The sequence below is a fragment of the Carcharhinus amblyrhynchos genome, chromosome 26 (assembly GCF_965287045.1).
Source record: "Carcharhinus amblyrhynchos chromosome 26, sCarAmb.v2.hapA, whole genome shotgun sequence".
Lineage (NCBI taxonomy): Eukaryota > Metazoa > Chordata > Chondrichthyes > Carcharhiniformes > Carcharhinidae > Carcharhinus > Carcharhinus amblyrhynchos.
The window spans coordinates 12,932,379-12,955,321 of record NC_137349.1 but is presented as its reverse complement, the minus strand read 5'-3'; the positions used below and the strand labels follow the sequence as shown (position 1 = coordinate 12,955,321).

Genomic DNA, 22,943 nt, shown 5'->3' with positions numbered 1-22,943 from the left:
GAAGAAGGCATTCAGCATACCTGGTTTCATTGGTCAGAACATTGAATATAGAAGTTGGGACATCTTACTGAAGTCGTACAAGACATTGGTAAGGCCGCACTAGGAATACTGTGTACAGTTCTGGTCACCCTATTATAGGAAGGATATTATTAAACTTGAAAGAGTGCAGAAGGGATTTACTAGGATGCTACTAGGACTTGATGGTTGACGGGTGGCACGGTAGCGTAGTGGTTAGCACTGCTGCTTCACAGCTCCAGGGACCTGGGTTCAATTACTGGCTTGGGTCACTGTCTTCCTTGTGTCTGCTTGGGTTTCCTCCAGGTGCTGTAGTTTCCTCCCACAGTCCAGAGATGTGTGGGTTAGGTTGATTGGCTACGCTAAAATTGCCCCATAGTGTCCTGAGATGCGTAGGTTAGAGGGATTAGTGGGTGGATATGGGGGTAAGGCCTGGCTGGGATTGTAGTCGGTGCAGACTCGATGGGCCAAATGGCCTCTTTCTGCACTGTAGGATTTCTATGATTCTATGAGTTATAAGGAGAGGCTGGATAGACTGGGATTTTTTTCTCTGGAGCTAGAAGGCTGAGGGGTGATCTTATAGAGGTCTATAAAATAATGAGGGGCACAGATCAGCTAGCTAGTCAATATCTTTTCCCAAAGATAAAGCCGTCTAAAACTAGAGGGCATAGGTTTAAGGTGAGAGATACAAAAGGGTCCAGAGGGGCAATTTTTTCATACGGAGGGTGGAACAAGCTGCCAGAGGTAGTAGTAGAGGCGGATGCAATTTTGTCTTTTAAAAGGCGTTTAAACAGTTACATGGGTAAGATGGGTCTGGAAGGATATGTGCCAAATGCAGGCAGTTGGGACTAGTTTAGGAATTTAAAATAAAGGGCGGCATGGACAAGTTGGGCCAAAGGGTCTGTTTCCATGCTGCAAACCTTTATGACTCTATGAATGTCCACTTGAATGAGGTATTGGAGGGCAGCTAATAGCTCCGAAACTTTCAAAGGGTCTACCAGACTCTAAACGTTGGCTCTATTCTCTCTCCACAAATGCTGTCAGATCTGCAAAGATTTCAAGTATTTTCTGTTTTTGTTTCAGAATCTGTGCTCCTGAGTGCCATCAGGTGAGATAGGCAGAAAATTGGGGGGATTAAAAGCAGGAGTAAAATATTCAGTTAAGGTTTATTCATTAGTCACAAGCAGGCTTACGTTAACACTGCAATGAAGTTTCTGTGAAAATCCCCTAGTCGTCACACTTCGGCGCCTGTTCGGATACACTAAGGGCAAATTTAGCATAGTCAATCTACCTAACCAGTATGTCTTTTGATCTGTGGGAGGAAAGCGGACCATCTGGAGGAAACCCACGGAGACACAGGAAGAACGTGCAGACTCTGCACAGACAGTGACCAAAGCCAGAAATTGAACCCGTGTCCCTGGTGCTATGAGGCAGTAGTGCTAATCACTGTGTTACCGTGCCGCCCATTATATATTAGAAGTCATCAGTTTGTGTTCCAGCTAAGAAGTCCCATATCCACAGTTAGAATTGAATCTGCTTATGATTGAAAGTTCAGTGAGATCTTGCATCACTCTAGCATATCTTTAGTGGTAACATTGAATCTTCTATTACAGCAATCTTTGGAATGGGACCAAGTGATGTTCCTCTTACCAAAATTCAGACTGATGCACTCCAGTTTATTAATTGCATGCGTGATATTATTGCAGGGAAGAGAAAATAAAGTACACTATAAGATGCTCGACTGACAGATTTTTATGTCGCTTGGCAATCTTCCCTAGATTATTTTGAGAAAGCTCTCTGCTTTTATATAACTGACCCTAATTGGATTCTATATGTTATATTTTGTGAAACTATATCTGCTAAGAACCATAGAATCTCTACAGTGCAGAAGGAGGACATTCAGCCCTTCGAGTCTGCACTGACTTTTCAAAAGAACACCAGAATCCAAGTGCACCTCTCCCACTTTATCCCTGTAACACCATGCATTTACCATGGCCAATCCACCTAACCTGCATATCTGTGGGAGGAAACCAGAGTACCCAGAGGAAACATGGTGGTTACATGCAAACTCCCAGAATCAAACCCGAATCCCTAGCGCTGAGGCAGCAGTGCTAACCATTGTGTCACCACATGCCACTCTATGATCACTGTTGATTGTCTTTTTTATCATTTTGGGGAAAGGGAGATTTTCCCTTTTCATTTTCTCTTTTTTCATCCCTCTTCTCTTTTATTTTCTCTTTGTTTTCCAAATGTGGGCTTAAAAATTATTGCTGTATTGTTAACTTTTAAGAACAATCCTAAAAGATAATAAACATAAATTTTTTCTAAAAGATGCAGATCTTTCATGGTCTAATTGAATGGGTTGAATGGCTTTATCCTATTCATATATCAAAGCATTGCAGCATTACTACTGGCAAAAGGCTTAAATTAAATAATGATGAGCTTGCATTATGAATACAAATCTAGCAACTTAAGGTGGAAATATGAAAATAAAGGCAGAATATGTAAGGTGGGTTCTGAGATAGGGTTACAATCCTAGGCCCCTTCTCCTCACTATCTCAGTGTACTTCATGTAAAGTCTGCACTTGCTCCTCAGTGTCAGTGTTGAAAGCCATGGAAGATTAACTGAGGGCGCATTAGTTATTGTAATATTCTATAGTTTCAGGACATATTCAGTTAGCTGGGCATCAACTTCAGTGTGTGGGTGGGACTCAAAACTTTTATTTCTGGAATTCCAATAAGTTAATTGCTCTAATGTTTAACTTGAACAGGGTTGGGGGATTGGTCTGTATTGGATGGGATTTCAATGCAACTTCCTGTTTTATACTTTTGACTGAAGGACGTTTGTCTTTGATTGCAATGTGCGAATCACCGATACTCGATATTCTTCTTCCCCTGAAGGGGTGCCAACAAGCAACAGCAGTAACTCCACCAGCCCCTCAGGAACCCAGGTACAGAAGAGGCAGATTCTAATTGGGAAGCGACCTGGCCTGGGAGTGGCGTCTTTGGGAAGCACGTTAGGTCAGATGAAGAACTACACCCACGCCAAACAGACGCCAATCGCAGCCCGCCCGAGTGTTTTCCAGTCTCCGGATGATGAAGAGGAGGAGGATGAGGACCTTGAACAGTGGGCAGAAGTGAAAGGTAACTTGCATTGCTTAATCTGCACGAATGTGTCTTCCTGTTTAGCAGTTTCTGCTGTACTAAGACGTTTGCTGAGAGGGTATTTGTTTTACCCCATTTCTTCTGAAGGCGCTGTCTCGCCCTGGAATCCAGTCCTTTGGCTCCCTGCAGCAGAAGAGAAAAGAATCAGCTGGGGTCCTACCTGATTGCTATCCAGTCTGGTTTTTCCATAGTTTGTTTTTCCACACTGGTACCTTATCATACACAAATTGGCATTTCTACATTACAGTATTAACTGCACTTCAAAAGGATAAAGCCTGGAAAGTTGGGAAAGACATTGGGGAAGTTTCATGCTGCTGTTCCATTATAGCTGAGAAAAACTTACTGTGGAGGAGGGAACTGGGGAGATAGGGCAAAGTTTTATTTTGTAGTTGATCAGTGATTAGATCATTTGTCATTGGTGCTGTTTATTTTTATGATTTATTTATCTTTGAATGTTACAAGTAGGCTTACATTAACACTGCAATTAAGTTAGTGTGAAAATCCCCTAGTTGTCACACTCCGGCGCCTGTTTGGGCACACTGAGGGAGAATTTATCATGGCTAATGCACCTAACCTGCACATCTTTTGCACTGTGGGAGGAAACCAGAGCACCCGAAGGAAACCCATGCAGACGCGGGGAGAATGTGCAAACTCCACACAGACAGTGACCTAAGGTCAGGTATCGAACCCAGGTCCCTGGCGCTGAGAGACAGCAGTGCTTGCCACTGTGCCATCCCACTGTTTTCTGCACCAGTAACCAGATTGTTGTAGAAAATCAGACAGATTCTCTTGAGGAAATCACAAACTGCAATCAGTAAATGCAAAGGATTTATGTTTATGTAATTTGCAACTTTCCAAAGTGCTTTACAGTGAATGATTTTACAGTGTAGTCACTGTTATAATGTAGCTAACACAGCAGGTAATTCATGCAAACAATCTTCCCACAAACAACAATGTCATACCTGGATCATCTGATTTTTCAGTGTTGATTGAGTGATAAATAATGGCCGGGACATTTGTGGAATTCCTCTTCTTCTCATCTCTGGATCTCTTACACCACCTGAGAGGACAGACAAAGCCTCAATTTCAATATCTCATCAGGAAGTATGGCAGTAGTATGGGACTGGAAATGGGGCATTAAGATCTGAAGTTCATTAGCTTAAACTGTAAGATTTTAATCGATTATAATTGTTAGAATGAGTTGGGGGTGCTTATCGAAAAGAAATCTGCTTTTTTGACTTGTTCAGACCACTCTGGATATGAGTATGTTGCAACAAGTTTCACAAAATTTATGAAGTTAATTGCAATGAGTACAAAATGTCTTTGTGACTTCCTAGTGACTGCTGGTGCCCGGAACAAGTTACTTAAAAAATAACCAAAGAATCCAAGAGGTACACAATCTTAAACTAATACAGCAATTATAAAATTACAGTATGTTTAAAATCCATGTATGATGATGATTAATGTGTTTAAGTTGAGATAGCAAGATATATGTAACTGTTCAAAAGAAATTAAAATGACAGAGCTACAACCTTGATTACAGAATCCAAGTCCAAAGTTACAAAACCACAGTATATACTTTGAAGAAAAGTGACTGTTTCTCTTTAAGGCATTTTAAATTACAACGCTAAGGCAATTGAAGACATTGAACTGTAGCTTAAGGCGGTGGCACAGTGGTTAGCACTGCTGCTTCACAGTGCCAGGGACTCGGGCCACTGTCTGTGTGGAATTTGCACGTTCTCCCTGTGGCTGCATGGGTTTCCTCTGGATGCTCTGGTTTCCTCTCAGGTCTAAAGATGTGCATGTCAGATGGATTGGCCATGCTAAATTAACCCCAGGGATTAGCAGGGTAAATATTTGCGGTTAAGGAATAGGGCCTAGGTGGGATTATGGTCAGTGTGGACTCGATAGGCTGAATGGCAACCTTCTGCACTGTAGGGATTCTGTGGTTCAAATAATTTTATTTTGCACAGTATGCTTTTGAAAAGATGAATGTCGAACCACTTCCCAGAGTCCAATCTCTGCAGCATTTGCTTTGATGTGGAGTTGCTGGTGTTGGACTGGGGTAGGCACAGTAACTAATATCACAACATCAGGTTGAAGTCCAACAGGCTTATTTGGTAGCATGAGCTTTTGGAGTGCTGCTCCTCCATCAGGTGAGTGCCTATTGAAGGAGCAGTGCTCCGAAAGCTAGTGGTGTTTGCTATCAAATAAACCTGTTGGACTTTAACCTGGTGTTGTGAGACTTCTTACTGCATTTGCTTTGATAATTAAACAGCAGCTGACTTCACAGTTGTCCTGTAATCAAGTCAGAGAATATAACAGTGGGTTTCCTCCAACATTTTCCCTGTAGTAAAACCATAAAACATAACCTTACTTTGGCCTAAGGCAATATGGCACACTTAACTTGTCAAGGATGATTGTACCTAAAAAGAGGAGGCTCTCATGTTGTGATGCTCGTGTCTTACACATTGAGTTAATTATTAACACACACCAGTTCTTTGATGATTGCAGATAACTAAAACTAGTTATTAAAGATAGGCTTCCCTACACCTTCTGACTACGAGGTGAGAATGCTACCCACTAAACCCAAAATGATTGAGGACCATTGAAGCTCCCATTTCCATTATGGAGGAAAGGGACCATGAATGACAAATCTCCACAGGTTCAGAAACTAAGATTTAAAACTAAGAATCCTTCCCATAGTTTCGGATTTAATTATTCAAAGAAGAGGAAGGGAGTTCTCCTCTACGTCCTGGAACTTCTGTCTTTTAATCAACATCATTAAAACCAATGATCTCATCGTTATCGTATTACGGATTGTGGGAGTTTGTGGCTGCCACCTTCCCTCCCTTACAGAGTGACTACACTTCAGAAGTCTTCAGTTGAACTGGAAGTGTTTTGGGACATTCTGAAGTTCTGAAAGGGACTATAATAATGTAGTGTCAAATGGAAAGTTGGGAGTGTTTTGAAATGGATTTTGTGTTAGGAGAAATCCAATGTAGAATTATTTTGAATTGGATGTCCCAGATTAATGGCGGTGTCAGGAAAGTGCACTTCTCCAGTGATTGCCAGTGGAGCTGATATCAAGGGAACAGCTTCAGTGGAAGGAGACAGCTGCCTGCACGCGCTGGCAAAGAATTCCCCTAAAGTTAGGAGCAAGTAGATTTAATTATTTCTATCCACTTTTGCCCCCATGCCCCCATTCCTGACATCGCAGCGGGAGATTCTTGTTGGGGATTCAGCCCCACAAACACCCTCTGATAACTTAGTCACATAACATATATGTGCTGGACAGTGAGTTGTAGCCGGGAATTGAGCCTTTCAGAACATCACAGCCGAGTGTGATCCTCTCTTTACATACGCACTCCCCGGCAATGATCCATCGTTAGTTCCTGAGAGAGGAAACCATAGCTGATTTCTATTTTCCACCCTAAACATTGGAGGCCATCTACCGCCTCAGCAGCTATCCTGGCTCAGATCAGCTAATCACAGCCCGCAAATCAAACCTGAGAATTCAGATTTCCATGAATCTCGAACACAACAAGCTTTGACTCTGTCTACACTAAGTCATTGGGGGAGCAGCGTGTTAAGTGTATAGGGGTGGCTTGGAGGAGAGAATACTTTGTCGTCTCCTCTCATTAACAAATCCAGTGCCAGTATGGAGTGTTTTACACAGTAAATGTTCTCCATATTGGCTTCATCTTTCATTTAACCCATCCTTTTCCTGTATCCTGCTCTTTATCACCAACCATGCTTGTAGACCTTGTTTGCTGTTGACTATTGGGTGTGTGAGTTGAACTCAAGTACTGATAGCCTGCTTAAAGTTTCACCCCCAGAGGAGCCGGAAGTCCGGAGCGTCGCTGAGAAGTTGGCAAAATATGTAGCGGATGGGGGCCATGAGGTTGAAAAGCTCGCCATTCAGAACAACAGGGACAACCCTGCCTTCTCGTGAGTATCATTGTTCTACTCCATTAGTCAATAGTGTACCTCATATAAAACAGGCACATGATCTGCATTGGTGCCAGTATTTACAAGATTCAGGATAAAAGCAAATACTACGGATGCTGGAATCTGAAAGCAATAGAGAAAGTGCTGGAAAATTTCAGCAGGCCTGGAAGCATCTGTAAGAAGAGAAAAAAGCTGATGTTTGGAGTCTTTGTCTTTGACAAAGGGTCATTTGGACTCCAAACGTCAGCTCTTTTCCCTCCTTACAGATGCTGCCAGACCTGCTGAGATTTTCCAGCGTCTTCTCTTTTGGTTACCACATCCAGTCCCTTCGGTACTCTCCAGACCTATACAGTCAGGAAAATGCAAAGTGAGAAAGCTGATTTATTTGTTCTGAGGGCCATGGGACAAATGAGGATGCGGGTGAATAAATCCCCTGTAAGAAGCTTGCAGTATTTTGTAGAACGCTGCGATTTCCTCACCAGGAGAAAAACAGCAAAAATCATTTCCGCCTTTTTTTGGCAGGTTTTTGTATGATCGCAACAGCCGAGCTTTTCTTTATTACAAAAAAAAGGTAGCTGAAATCAAACGAGAGAAACAGTCTGCTGCATCAGTGCCCAAGTCACCCGTGCCATCCTCCACCACACCTGCTTCGTCATTACCAAAAGGTAGGAGAATCGGAAGGGGATAGTCTCTGTCTTTAAGACCATCTTGTGCATCAACGTTCAAAACTACACAAAGTTCAGAGGGCAGTGCTGATGCCAACACCAGGCGGGTTGTTCTGTTGACCTTTCCTCTCTTGGACTGGAGTGAAACCCAGCCAATACAACTAGTAGCTTTTCCCTTTAATTTGAAAATGTGATTGTTTTACTCTCAGCTATGTAACGGTGCCATATGCACACATGTTGTCTGAGATTGAATCCACAGTGGAAGACCACTCTCAGGGTCTTGTTGGGGGAGCTCTCTGGAGCATCCGTGCACTGTATCTGTTTGATATAGTAGTGGGCTGATGTTGGTTTCAGCATGGTGTAATCCTGTGTAAATTTTAGTTATGTCTATTGAACTATGAAAAATGTACTCTCGACTCCATGCACACAATTCACAAAACCACCCCCACCACATATAACTCCAACCAAATCCCCCTCTCCACGACTCTTCCTGTTCCTCGCAAACACACACACGCTGTGCTTCTTTATTTATGCACAGAAGCTAAGTTTCTTTTAGTAGTTACATTAACTTCCCTCTGGAGCAGGAGAAATTATGTAGACAAAATTAGATCAAGGCCTCTTTTTGCTTTTTAGTCTGAGCTAGAATCATCAAATTGTTCTAGAGGAGGCCAGTCAGCCCATTCTGCCTGTGTCAGCTCTTTGAAAGAGCTATCCAACTAATTCCACTCTTTCTGCACTTTCACTATAGCCTGTAAAATTTTGCCTGCAAGTATTTGTCCAATTCTGTTTTGGATGTTATTGAAACTACTTCCAGCACCCTCACAGGCAGCGTGTTCCAGGTTATACCAGCATTGTAAAAATGTTTCCTCACGTCCTCTGCAATCCTTCTGCGAATCATTTTATGTTTACGTCCACTGGCTTCTACCGGTGAAAACAGTTTCTCTGATTCACTCTTATCAAAATCTATCTGATTTACTCGCCTCTCGTAAACCTCTTCCTCTGGAGAATAAACACCAGCCTCTCCAGTCTTTCATCTTAACCGAAGTCGCTCATTTCTGGAAACATTCTAGTAAATCTCTGCACCCTCCTCAAGGCCGCGACATCCTCCTAGAGTGTTTTTCTCAGGATTGGATATAATGGTCTAACTGAGGCATTTACCCATTATTTAGCATAACTTCCTTGCTTTTGTGTCCCGTAGAATCAAAGACCATCGCAACACAGAAGGCCCATTGACTCTCTGTGCATCTCTTTGTAAAAGCAAAGACCTCCTATGCTTTTTGCACAGCTTTCTTAACTGTCTTTTACCTTCAAAGACTTAGTTTGCTATTTCTTGATATTTTCACTGAAGTTTCTAATTTGTTGAGACCAAGATACAGTTGGAGAAATCCAGTTTTAAATTGGGACAGGAGGAGTTTATTCAACCTTTAAGCCTGTTCCTTCATTCAGGTAGATTGTTGCAGATATGCATCCTCACTCCACTTACCCATCTTTGATTGTTAATCTTTGATACCACTCACCCAACAAAAATCTATTGATCTCGGTCCCAGATTTCAGCAGATTCACAGCAGTGACAGTGGCAGATTTTGACCATCTTTTGTAATCATTTGTATGAAAATGTGCTTCCAGGGGCGGCACAGTAGTTAGCACTGTCTCACAGTGTCAGGGACTCAGGTTCAATTCCGGTCTTGGGTGACAGTGTATGTGAAGGTTGCTCGTTCTCCCCATATCTGAGTGGGTTTCCTCCGGGTGCTTTGGCTTCTTCCCTGTCCGAAGATTTATAGGTTAAGTGGATTGGCCATCCTAAATTGCTCCTTAGAGTCAGAGGGATTAGGAGGGTACGGGATGGGACCTGGGTGGGATTGTTGTCAGTGCAGACTCAATGGGCCAAATAGCCTCCTGCACTGTAGATTCTATGATTCCAGTCTTGAATGACCGAGTTCTAATTTTAAATTAAATTCTCCCCCCTTGTTCTGGAGTTAATCTGCATCTGTCATCTCAAGTCTCCATTATTTTGAAGACCTCAATTAGATCACCCTCTCAACTGTCTAAGCTAATGGAATACACATTAAGTTTATCCTCAAAGTAGCAAACTAGTTGACTAACTGTGATTAGTGTCACTGGTTAAGACGCTAATAGTTCTTTATTTTGACCTGATTACATTTGTAATTACAACTTAAAACATTTTTGCTGATAGTTAATCTGGCGATTTATTAGCATTCAGGATAATGAAGATGGAAGATGGTAGACTGTCAGTGATCCACAGCTTAGAGTTAGTGGAGAGTTATGGGTGGTGTGTGGAAGGGATGTCAGACAGATGGCCTATCAATGGGAGGAAATTGTGAATTTTTTTTACCACTTTTTGTTATTTTTTTCCTGTTATTATAGAGTCTGTGAAGAAAAATTAGCCAATAAGCCTAAGAGATCTGTGCTGATGTTTATTCTCCTCATCTGCCTCTCCCCATTTCTCTTGCTCTCACCATGTCAGCAGATCCCAGCCCTTTTTCCCACAAGGAGTTTTCTATTTTCCAGTTAAATACACCAATGTTATTTACCTCAACCGCTCCTTAAAATAGCAAATTCCACTCACTGGGTAAGGAGATGTCTCCTGAATTCTTCATTCAATTTATTAGTGACTCTTTCATGTCACATTGTTTCTGTTGGAAGGGAGAAATTCATATTATAGGGGAGGAATTAGTAACTAGCCATAGATTGGATGCACAGCTACAACATGGGGTTAGATAACAAAATAAAACTTTCTTTATGCTGTTCCCATCAAGCGCTCCCATGGCAGATACAGCACGGGGTTAGATACAAAGTAAAGCTCCCTTTACACTGTCTCCATCAAATACTCCCAGGGCAGGGACAGCCCGGGGTTAGATACAGAGAAAAGCTCCCTCTACCCTGTTCCCATTAAACACTCCCAGGACAGGCACAACACTGGGTTAGATACAGAATAAATCTTTCCTTGCACTGTTCCCATCAAGCGCCCCCACAGCAGGTACAGCACAGGGTTAGCCAAAAAGTAAAGCTCCCTCTACACTGTCCCCATCAAACACTCCCAGGGCAGTGTCAGCACAGGGTTAGATACAGAGAAAAGCTCCCTCTGTTCCCATCAAACACTCCCAGGACAGGTACAACACAGGGTTAGATACAGAGTAAAGCCCCTTCTACACTGTCGCCATCAAACACTCCCAGGACAGGTACAACACAGGTTAGATACAAAGTAAAGCTCCCTTTACGCTGTCCCCAGTCAAACACTCCCAGGACAGGTACAACACAGGGTTAGATTCAGAGTAAAGCTCCCTCTACACTGTCCCCCATCAAACACTCCTGGGACAGATACAGTACAGGGTTAGATATAGAGTAAAGTTCCCTCTACATTGTCTCAGTGAAGTAGATATTTTAACACTGCCTACAGAATAACCAGTTAATGCCCAAAGATTTGAGCTAAGTGCAGTTGTGTGGGACACTGTCTCCATTAAACCATTTGAGTGTTATTTAACCGATGATCTCGCTGTATCCTACTCTTACCCATCCAATCTTGTAGACCTTGTTTGCTGTTGACTATTGGGTGTGTGAATTGAACTCAAGTACTGATAGCCTGCTTAAAGTTTCACCCCCAGACGACCCGGAGATCCGGAGCGTGATTGAGAAGCTGGCGAAGTTTGTGGCTGACGGGGGTCCAGGTGTGGAAGAGATGGCCATTCGGGACAATCGCGACAATCCAGCATTTTGGTGAGCACAATGTTATTCTGCTGCCTGGTTTGTGCGGCTTACAGCCACTTAGGAAAGAATAAGAGAAGCTTGCATTCACATAGAGTCCTTCAGCCGGTGACGTACTTTTGAACAGTAACTGCAGTTGGAATTGCAATGTAGGAGACTTGAGAAATAAAAGCTGGAGTAGGTCATTTGTCCATTTCAGCCTGATTGATTGTTCAATATCATGGCCAATCCTCATTCTCAATTTCACGTTCCTGAACTATCCCATGTGGCTTACTTCCCAAAAAGATTTCAGACTCAGTCTTGAATGTGCTTACTGACAGAACATTCTCTCTGGGATGAAGAATTCCAAAGATACACAACCCTCTGAGTGAAGAAATGTTTTCTATTCTTGGTCCTAGTTCACCCACCCCTTAATTTGAGGTGATGTTCCCATAGTTCTAGACTATCCAGTCAGGGAAAAGCAGCCGGTTAGCGTGTGGAAGGGGTCTCTAAAATCAGAGTTAATAAACATAGCAGCTAACATTTAGGATAGAGAGAGTTATATAATCAGTCTTACCCAATATGAGGATTGTGAGCAGTTGATTATATGTGACAGGATTTGAAGTGAAATTGAATCATGATCTGTATGCTTCATATAAATGAAATCAATAATAACAATATTGAAATAATCTATTGCATTAAAATAATCCATTGAACTCTTTTGATTTGATTTATTATTCTCACATGTATTAACATACAGTGAAAAGTATTATTTCTTGCACGCTATACAGACAAAACATAGCATTCATAGAGGAGGAAATGAGAAGGTGCAGAATGTGGGGTTACAGTCATGGCTAGGATGTAGAAAAAGATCAACTTAATGTGAGGTAAGTCCATTCAGAAGTCTGACAGCAGCAAGGAAGAAGCTGTTCTTGAGTCGGTTGGTACGTGACTTCAGACTTTTGTGTCTTTTTCTCAACAGAAGAAGGTGGAAGAGAGAATGTCTGGGGTGCGTGGGACCCTTAATTATGCTGGCTGCTTTGCTAAGGCAGCAGGAAGTGTAGACAGAGTCAGTGGATGGGAGGCTGGTTTGCGTAATGCATTGGGTTACATTCACAACCTTTTATAGTTTCTTGTGGTCTTGGGTGGAGCAGGAGCCATACCAAGCTGTGATGCAACCAGTAAGAATGCTTTTTATAGTGCATCTGTAAACGTTGGCGAGAGTCACAGCTGACATGCCAAATTTCCTTAGTCTTCTGAGAAAGTAGAGGCATTGGTAGACTTTCTTAACTATAATGATGGCATGGGGGAACCAGGACAGGTTCTTGGCAATCTGGACACCTAAAAACTTGAAGCTCTCGACCCTTGCTACTTCTTCCCCGTTGATGTGGACAGGGGCATGTTTTAATTAAGCTTATAAAGCAAAAATGTGCAATTTGTCAGTACGCTCACTAAAGAAATCAGTAATATTAATGAAAGAATGCAGATTTGGCAACATTAATGTAACTAGCAGTAAGAAAAACAATGGTTGCAAACAGAAATTTCAAAATATATCTGTTTAATAGAACATTCAATAATACATTGTATATGAATCAAGCTGTTCAGGATTGGACTGACGCCAAGTGTTGGGCCCACGTTTGGCGTTAGACCAAGTCTTGGCATTTAGCTAGTGCTGATTTAAGCTAAATAAAGCTTCTTGGATGCTATGGTAACAAAAAGCAATCAATGCCAAGAGGTGGACTTCGCTAATTGGAACAAACTAATGAAATAACATTATTAAAGGTGGCAGATTTTAATTGATTGAAAATACTATCATGATTAGATTGACACATTAATTAACTAAGTGTGATTCCATTTATTATTTAATGGGCTGAAACCATAGATAACAAAATTGTCTTGTATTTTGGCACAAAAGACAGGATCTTATATGAAAGCTCTGTGGTACTGATGTCTCCCTTCTGCCAAAGTTATTGTCCTATCGTTTTGGATGTCGTGTTTGATTTTTCTATGTTTTCAATAAATTAGTTTACAAAATAAATTCTGTTACACTTTAAAACGGAGTCATTTTACTTTGCATTTTCAGAATTACTTGATCTTTTCTAAAGAAATCCGGCTAACAAATTGAAATTCCTCACTACGCAGTATCTGCCCTGTCAAGTTCTTGAGAATTTTACGTAAATCAATGAGATCTGCCACTTTGCCACCTCCACCCCAATAAGGCCCACGGGCGGCCTTCTACCCTGCTGCCAGTTGGTGCCCATAATATACTGTGATGTGGAGTTGCCAGCGTTGGACTGGGATAGGCACAGTAAGAAGTCTCACAACACCAGGTTAAAGTCCAACAGGTTTATTTGGAATTACAAGCTTTTGGAGCGCTACTCCTTCATCAGGCGAGTGATATGAAACCTGTTGGACCTGATGTTGTGAGACTTCATAATTATGCTGCTTGAACATTCCTGATTTTAATCACTCTACCATTGGCGGCCGTGCCTTCAGCTTCCTGGGCCCTAAGCTTTGGAATTCTGTCCCTAAACCCCTACCCTCCCTCAGGATGCAGCTAACTCATTGACCAAACTTTGGGTCACTTGGTCTGATATTGCCTTGGCATCAAATATTGTTCGGTAATCCAACCCGCAAAGAAGCTTGGAATGCTTTACTATTTCTAAGATGCTATGTAAATTCAGGTTATTGTTGTGGTTAGTCTGGGAGCCTTTAGGGATGATGTGAAGGTCAGGGTGTTGAAGAGCTTTTCTGAGGTAGCGGAGTGGAAGTATTCAGTTACAACAATACACTTGTGAACAGAGATTGTGAGGGGACTTGATAAGAATTTAAACCATGTCTGCATAGGTTTCCCGCCCACACTACAGTGACGTGCTGGTTAGGTGATTGGCCATGCTAAATTGCCCCTTAGTGTCAGAGGAACTATCAAGGGTAAGGTAAATATGTGGGGTTACAGGTTACATCTCCTGCACGGTAGGATTCTATGGATTTTCTATTTTAATTGCTCGAAGTATGAGTGGTTTTGATAAGGTAAAACAATCTAGTTGGTGAATCAGTAAGTCAGAGGGCATATAGTTTGCACTGTCACTCAAGAACAGACTTTAGCAGAATTATTTGTTGAGAAGTGTTGTTGAGATATGAAAGGCCCATCAGCAGCAATGTTGGAGGTAGAATCTGTGATAGTTTTAGCTCAGGAACAGTGGGCTGTCTTGTTCTGTGCAATATTATCCTATGTAAAAGGAAGTAGAGATATATTTGGAAAATAAAAAATTTAAAGGATGCAGGGAAATGGCAGGGGACTGTGGATAATCTGTGTGGACATGCATTAGCTGGTGGGCTGAATAATTTTCTTTCTTCTGCAGTGTTAAACTTTGTGAATCTAAGCATGCAGTTTTCTAGCAGCAGATATTCTCTTTGTCTCTGTAGGTTTCTCTACAATCAGAACAGTGATGCATATCGATACTACAGGGACACAGTTGAAGTCTTCTGTAAAGTCAAGACCATGGCACAGAAGGCCGTTCAAGCCAGCTTGATGGCCATGTCCTCTCCCGCCACACAGAAGCGGAAGAGTTCTCCTGAGCCCGTTTCTGGTGACTCGCCCTCGGAGCCTGCATCCTTACCAGCGTCTTCATCTTCCTCCAATTCTTCACTTAAAAAGAAAAAGAAAAGTCGCTGGGGCCCAGAGGACGACAAGATTGAACTTCCGCCTCCTGAATTGGCTTTATCGATGCAAGTTCCTGGCTTAACAAGTAAGTTCTGTGAATGAGGAAATGATCTCGTCAATTGCATGGCACAAAGTCGGGTAAGACTGGGCTGAGGTGCAACCTAGGATGACCAGATCAGAGTGGTCAAGGTAGCTGGACAAGGGGAAAGTGGATGTGTTTCTGGAAGGAGGTGGTGCATTTGAGGGATACATGGATGGTGGAGTTATTATGCCCAGAAAGGGATGGGCTTGTTACTTCTATTTTTATATTCCTAATTCGTAACTGATCTTTTCCTATTGTTAAAAATTCTTATTAGCAGTTGTGGTGCTTTGACTCAGAGAGTGGGGATACAATCCACTCGACATTGGTGCATGGGTACTAAAAGAACATGGCCTTCTGTGCTGATTGGTAGCTGTCTTCCAATTGCAGGGACTTCATCCTTTCTAAAGCTATGGTTGTTGGAGCCTGAATTGGTGTTTTCCTCAACCCTGACTCTGCCCTTACCCTGTCGCAATCGGTTTATACTGAGTATATTTTCTTGCACTCTGTGTTAGTGGTGTATCGCTGTAAGGTTGATGGTTAGACTGACTGCAGTGTCACTAACCTCTGTGTTAGAGGTCATTGTCTCCAAAGAGGGCTCAAAGTTAGCCATACTTTGAATATTGAGCGGCACTGGGAGACGGACCTGACCCAAGGAATGCTGTACACAGTGAGCTGTTGATTGCAAGTTCCTGGTTTCAGGCTTGTTGCTTCCTCCATAGCAGAGAAATATAGAAGCAAAGACACCAGGAAACTAATAAATAAGGCAAAAAACTTGCATGGGCTATGGCTAAAAAGCAGGAAGCATGGGCTTAATCCTTCAAAGAGCTTGTACAGTCACAAAGGGCTAAATGGCTTCCATCAGTGCAATCCTGTCAATGGCTGTGCAGAAGCTGGGGTTGCCAGGCTTCTGAACAACATTTCCCCAGGTACTCCTTTCCTGGGGACAGAGACGGGAGTGATTGAAATTGCAGCCTGGCTTAGATGCTATGGAAATGGAAGTCAGAGTCAACGTGAAGGGGTACCTGGGCTCCTGGGGACTTTATTATAATTGTCACACTATTCACTCATGCTGAAGTAATGCCTCTCTTGTGTGTGTGTGTGTGATTACAGCTCAGGACCTGCAGGGGCTTGGCTATCAGAAAGGTAAGCCGATCGGATTGGTGGGAGTCAACGAGCTCAGTGATGCACAGAAGAAACAGTTGAAGGAACAGCAGGAGGTAAATTCCATGGAGATGATCTTTAATGGCAGGGGGTGCCCTGAAGTGATGCAGGACATCATCATTTCTGCAGCAGCAACAGGGCTTGAAGGCTGCCTGTGTTCTAGGGACGATTTCCCTCCTGCTTTGCTTCTGACTTGCAGCTTTGTCAGCTTTGATTAAACACTCTCTGACTCTTCTCACTTTGCTCACTCCTCCCTCATTAGCACTTTGAAGAACTGAAGCCTCTTCCACATTTCAAAATGCGCCTGTTTTGTGACAACCTCCAAAACCGGCCTAAAAGTAAACCTTTTCAAAAATTCATTCATGGAACACAGCCTTTGCTGGCAAGACCAGCATTTATTGTCCATCTCCTAAACATCTTTGAGAAGCTACCAATTTAATGTGAGATGAGAGGAATGAAGTGCACTGGAGATTGTGGACTGCAATGCTTTGAGAGTGAGAGGGTGTACGGTTGCGTTCCCAGAGAGAGAATCATGAGGCCTACACAGTGAGTGAGAGAGAGAAAAATACAAAGTAAAGCAAAATACTGCAGATGCTGGAATCTGAAACAAAAACTGAAAGTGCTGGAAAATCTCAGCAGGTCTGACAGCATCTGTGGAGAAAGAATAGATGTGGAAATGCTGGCGTTGGACTGGGGTAACCACAGTAAGAAGTCTTACAACACCATGTTAAAGTCCAACAGGTTTATTTGGTAGCAAACGCCTGGTGTTGTAAGACTTCTTACTGAGAGAGAATAGAGCCAACATTCCGAGTTTAGATGACCTATCATCATCTGACGATATTAGTTAGTGGTAATTAACTAGAAAGGAAACCAGCACAGATGTTGAGAGATGCTGGGGAAGGCAGACTGAGAAATTAACACTGAGGAATGGTAGCTATGGAGAGAGAGAGAGTTGGGAGGCGAGAGGAGAGCTAAGCAGCGTTATTTACAAAGGGGCAGAAACCAGGTCAGGTCACTTACAAGGATGAGTTGAGGACTGTGCAGCAATATCACCAAAATAGGGAAACAGCCCAGCAAAGTTGAGAGAGAGCTAGAGGGGAATTAGGTCAGGGTGTTTACAGAGAGCAAGGGGAACTGTGAAGGGACATTAACAGAGAGAAAATAGGCAGGGGCATAGAGAAAGAGATTACCATTGAAGGAGAGAAATGTTGACTAGGTTGTACACGAGCATTGGTGGGTCCAAATGAGGTAGTTCAGGCACAAATAGTGATGGTATTGTCGAGGAATTAAGATGCACAGGCAGAGATGTTACTAGAAAGCTATGCTGCATTTTGGAGAATGTAAGACTGAGTTGAAGCATCCAGTGAGGCAGGGGGTGGGGTTGGAGGGAGTGGTGGGCTCTAAGCAAGGGGAGAGAGAACTGAAGCAATCTATGGGCATTTGACAGGATGACTAAAGTGAATTCTGGTTGGTTTACAGATGCAGCAAATGTATGACATGATCATGAAGCATAAGCAAGCCATGCAGGAGATGCAGATAATGTGGGAGAAAGCCATTCAGGACCACAAGCATGAGTATGACAGTGACGAGGAAATCGATGGTGATGCTGGCACCTGGGAACATCGTCTGCGGCACATGGAGATGGAGAAGACTCGAGGTAAACCTGGGATCACTGCAGTGTTTTCTTCATTCATTCGTGGGACATGGGTGTCGCTGGCTGGCCAGCATTTATTGCCCATCCCTAGTTGTCCAAAGGTAGCTGAGAGGCAACCACATTGCTGTGGCTCTGGAGTCACATGTAGGCCAACCAGGTAAGGACAGCAGGTTTCCTTCCCTATAGGGCACCAGTGAACCAGATTGTTTTTTCCGACCATGGTTTCATGGCCATCAGTCAATTCTTAACTCCAAATATTTTTTTCTTGAATTCAAATTCCACTATCTGCTGTGGCGGGATTTGAACCGGGTCCTTGGATTAGCTAAGTTTCTGGATTAATAGTCCAGTGATAATAGCACCAGGCCATTGCCTCCCCATGTGCAAAAGTCAGAGGTAAACATGGGGATGCATTAGTCTGCAATGGTTCTTGTTTAAGGATTTAACCAGTGGGGTGACTGTGGATGATGTCAAGATGTACTCAGTCTTCTGATGATCTGAGTTTATTTGAAAGGCAGTGCTTCAGATGTCCCTGATTGGATGTGAAATGCTTCAGGATGTCCTGAGGCCATCAGTACCTCCAACTTAGTATAATTGATTCTGACAATACAGGGGAAGGGATTAAAGACTGAATCGGGACTGAATCTTTCCTTGTTGAGAAGCACTGATCATATTCTCATGCAATAAGGAGGTTAATAAGGTAGATGCTGAGATTTGTTGCCCCTGTCTGATACGCCTCAGCAGAGGTGGTGGTGTTGTCGTTGGTCAAGTCATCCAGAGACTCGGGATAACGTTCTGGGAACCCAGCTTGAATCCCACCATGTAGATGATGGAATTAAACTCAATTTAAAAAAAACACATCTGGAACTAAAAGAACTATTATCTGTTGTTATAAAAACTCATCTAGTTCACTACCATCCTTATTGAGTCTGACCTTCATGTGATTCCACATTGCTGCTAGATTGGGACTGCAGCAGGTGGTGAGGGAAAATGTACTTGACTTCATCCTCACCAACCTCCTTGTCACAGATACATCTGTCCATAACAGTATCGGTCGGAGTGACCACTGCACAATGTCTGTGGAGATAAAGTCCTGTCTTCACATTGAGGATAGCCTCCGTTGTGTTGTGTGGCACTATCACCATGCTAAATGAAATAGACTTCAAATTCAACTCAAGACTGGGCATCCATGAAGCTGCTAATACATGTGACAATAATAAATCAAATCAACTAATTCCACAATCAATGGATCAGATCCAGGCTCTGCATTCTGCCACATCCAGCTATGAATGATGGTGAATTAAACAATTCAGTGGAGAAGGAAGCTCCAGAAATATCCCCAACCTCAATGATGGAGGACCCCAGCACATCAATGCAAAAATAACCATGTGCAACAATCTTTAGCCAGTAGTGCCAAGTGGATGAACCATTTTGGTTTCCTCTGGAGTTCCGCAGCATCACAAATGTCAGTGTTCAGATAATTCGATTCACTTCTCATGATATCAAGAAACAGCTGAAGGCAGTGGATGCTGCAAAGGCAATGGGCCCTGACAAAATTCCAGCAATAGTACTGAAGATGTGAGTTTCAGAACTTGCTGCTCCCCTAGCCAAGTTGTTCCAGTACAGTTACAACACTGGCATCTACCCAACACTCTGGAAAATTGTCCAGGTATGTCCTGTACACACAGTGATGGGAAGGGCCGTCAATTGTTCTATCAAGCACCATTTACTCATCATTGACCTGCTCATAGATGCTCAGTTTGGAATTCTCTATTCCAGAAGCTTCAGATGCTCAGTCATTGAATATACTCAAGATAGAGATTTTTGGTTACTATCAGGGGATGTGGTGACTGCACAGGAAGGGGCAGTTATGGTAGAAGATCAACTGATTTTATTGATGGCAGGGAGAGCCCAAGGAGCCAATTTGGCTTATCCTTGTTTCTGTTGTTAAAGTCCTCTGCTCCTAGTCCTGGGAAGAGCTCAGTGTTAGTAGTGTTTCAAACAGCTGGTTGTCTATATTCCATTACAGTTTGTGCTGTTTTTGATAGAATGGGCAGAACAACTGACCGAGATGGGTCGAGGAAAGCACTTCATTGGAGATTTCCTGCCCCCTGATGAACTGGACAAATTCATGGAGACATTCAAAGCTCTAAAGGTTAGTAACTTATCCAAAAATACTCCTTATGAGTTATTGCTATTGTTACAGGGAAAGAGTTATTCAAAGTAGCCGGGCTTTTCTAATGATGAGGTAAGTTGGTATGGATTGGAATTGTTCTTGTAGTTGGTCCAGGTGAGGGCAGCAGAGCGAAGATGCTCATTGGTTGTTTCAGGTAAGATTCGCATAGGTGCAGTCACTGCTATCAGAAGGTGGTTTGTGAAGGAGCTGCTATAAGGGGATAGATAAACCCCACACACTACTTCAGTGTTTCCTTCCCTACCTCCTTCTCTAACCAAAAAAGCTGTGAAAGCTCGTGGTACCAAATAAACCTGTTGGATTTTAACCTGGTGTTGTGAGACTACTTACTATGCCCACCCCTGTCCAACGTTGGCATCTCCATTTATTTCTTATGGTCTTGTGGAGGGAATTCCAGAGCTTCAGGACTAGATTGCTAAAGATCAGCTGCCAGTCGATGTTTCCCCCATGCTGGCAAGATAACAGCCCAAAGGTTTCCACACTGGCGGCGCACAACTTTATGTCACGACATGTGTGGCTGAACCTAACCAAGGACTGGTACCTATAAACAAATCGTCACCTACACAAAACAATAGGTACGTTGCTGCCAATTGTGGAACAGTGAAAATCTTTGATGCAAACACAGTGAGGGAATGCAGCGATCTTGGACTGGAGATTGCAGAGATAATAAGAAGTGGGGGAGGCAATGGGGAGGTTTGAAGACCTAGGATAAGCATTTTAAACATGAGGGCTTGCTGAGCTAGGAGCTGGCGTACGTCAGTGAAAGTAGTGTACACGCCCTGCCATTGTTCAGTGTGTCTGAATGCGTCAACGTTTTCTCATCTGTCTCACAGGAAGGGAGAGAGCCTGATTACTCCGACTACAAGGATTTCAAAATTACAGTGGAGAACATCGGTTACCAGATGCTAATGAAAATGGGCTGGAAGGAGGGTGACGGATTGGGCTCAGAGGGACAAGGCATCAAAGCTCCCGTTCCCAGGTACTGAAAGAGCGGTGTACTAGCCAGGCTCTGATGTATAACACCATAGCAATTAGGAGCAGGAGTAGGCCATTCTGCCCTTCGACTTCCCCATACACTGGTATTTCTTAAGCAAGGGAGTTGATGGAGAATGATTAGTAGTTTCTCATTCACTAGCTTGGCTCCCATTCTTAGTGCTGCTGGTTATGATTCTTAATTTATCTGCTATGATTCCTGTTCTCAGTTTAACATCTGAGTTTTACTAAGACTCCACAATAAGTGCAGGTTCAGCATGTACATGAACAAAAGCAGGATTCGTCCGCTGCACATTTTGATTAATGGATCATGCTCCGATAGCCATTCAATGTGCAGGTTTTACATTCGCCAGCCCTACAATTCTCTTTTTAAACAGAATGGGTGGAAATTCCCTTACTGCAGAACTGTAAAATGGGAAAATCCAGGTGTCAGGTCTGAGGACCAATCCTTTGGGTGGCACGGTGGCATAGTGGTCAGCACTGCTGCCTCACAGCACCAGAGACCTAGGTTCAATTCCGGCCTCGGGTGGAGTTGCACTCTCCCCATGCCTGCGTGGATTTCCTCGGCTGCTCTGGTTTCCTCCCATATTCCAAAGGTGTGCAGATTAGATTGATTGGCCATGCTAAATTGCCCCTTAGTGTCCCGGGATGCATAGGTTAGAGGGATTAGTGGGGTAAATATGTGAGGTTATGGGGATAGGGCTTGGATGGGATTGTTGTTGGCGCGGATGCGATGGACCGAATGGCCTCCTTCTGCACTGTAGGGATTCTATGATCTCTTCTATGATGATCCTTCCTCAAATAAGGAGACCAAAACTGGACACAATATGTGGTATATAGCAGAACCATTCTGAATTTCTGCTTGCTTTTCCTTTACCTGTCATTTTTAATTCTGTCATTTCAGTTTTGTTTTGAATATTTTTGTGTCAGCCACCCCTTGCTCATTGGGTCCTCAACCTCAAGTTTAAGCACAAGATATTTTGTCCCACATAGTTGGATTTTGCCCCAGTATTAACTAGGGTGCAGGTTTGACCTGGGGGAGAGCCAGCCTGAGGAAGCTGCTGAGTTGGCTCTGCCATTGTGCGTGGTTAATAAGTTGACAGGGGAGGAATGTGGCTAGTTATTTTAACACCAAACCACACAACATACGTGCACACAGGCTGATTTTAGTCCCCGTTTGCATTTTATTCAATTCCGCTGTCCATCTGAACCTGGTGTGATGAATGAGATGGTGAACAGACTAGAGGGGGAACTCGCACAGTGGCAGGTTCTCCCCTTTCATTCTTTTGCCAGCTATCTTAAAACTGTGTCCCTCTGGCTACCAACTCTCCTGCTACCGGAAGCAGTCTCTGCACAGTCTCAATCCCCCAGTCATTATTGATTTTAAATTTCTCAACTGGCTTTGCTTGAAGGGGATAAAGCCTGGCTCCTCCGGCCTGTTGATGTGACTCATCTCCCTCTTTATCTTTTCCCTGCCCAGAGGGACCACAGCAGTGGACGGAGCTGGTTTTGGTATCGATCGACCAGCAGAGCTGAATAAGGATGATGACGAGTATGAGGCATTCCGCAAGCGAATGATGCTGGCCTACAGGTTCAGGCCCAACCCGCTGGTAGGCAGGCGCTCACAGCGTGAGGTGGAGAAAGGGCCCACTGTTGTTACTATGTTGGGCATGCTGTATGCAGTGTTATAATTTTATGGA

General features: G+C 43.2%; 1 protein-coding gene across 1 annotated transcript in view; it reads left to right on the top strand.

Annotated features, from left to right (window-relative positions):
• sugp1 (SURP and G patch domain containing 1) overlaps positions 1–22,943 on the top strand; it is a 30,881-nt gene that overhangs the window by 6,352 nt on the left and 1,586 nt on the right. The window contains exons 4-13 of the mRNA XM_080213205.1: positions 2,917–3,159; positions 7,008–7,131; positions 7,654–7,796; positions 11,408–11,531; positions 14,925–15,247; positions 16,355–16,461; positions 17,885–18,062; positions 20,105–20,211; positions 21,084–21,229; positions 22,724–22,853. Of these exons, the coding sequence (XP_080069331.1) occupies positions 2,917–3,159; positions 7,008–7,131; positions 7,654–7,796; positions 11,408–11,531; positions 14,925–15,247; positions 16,355–16,461; positions 17,885–18,062; positions 20,105–20,211; positions 21,084–21,229; positions 22,724–22,853 (1,625 nt within the window). The remainder of the gene's footprint in view (positions 1–2,916; positions 3,160–7,007; positions 7,132–7,653; positions 7,797–11,407; positions 11,532–14,924; positions 15,248–16,354; positions 16,462–17,884; positions 18,063–20,104; positions 20,212–21,083; positions 21,230–22,723; positions 22,854–22,943) is intronic.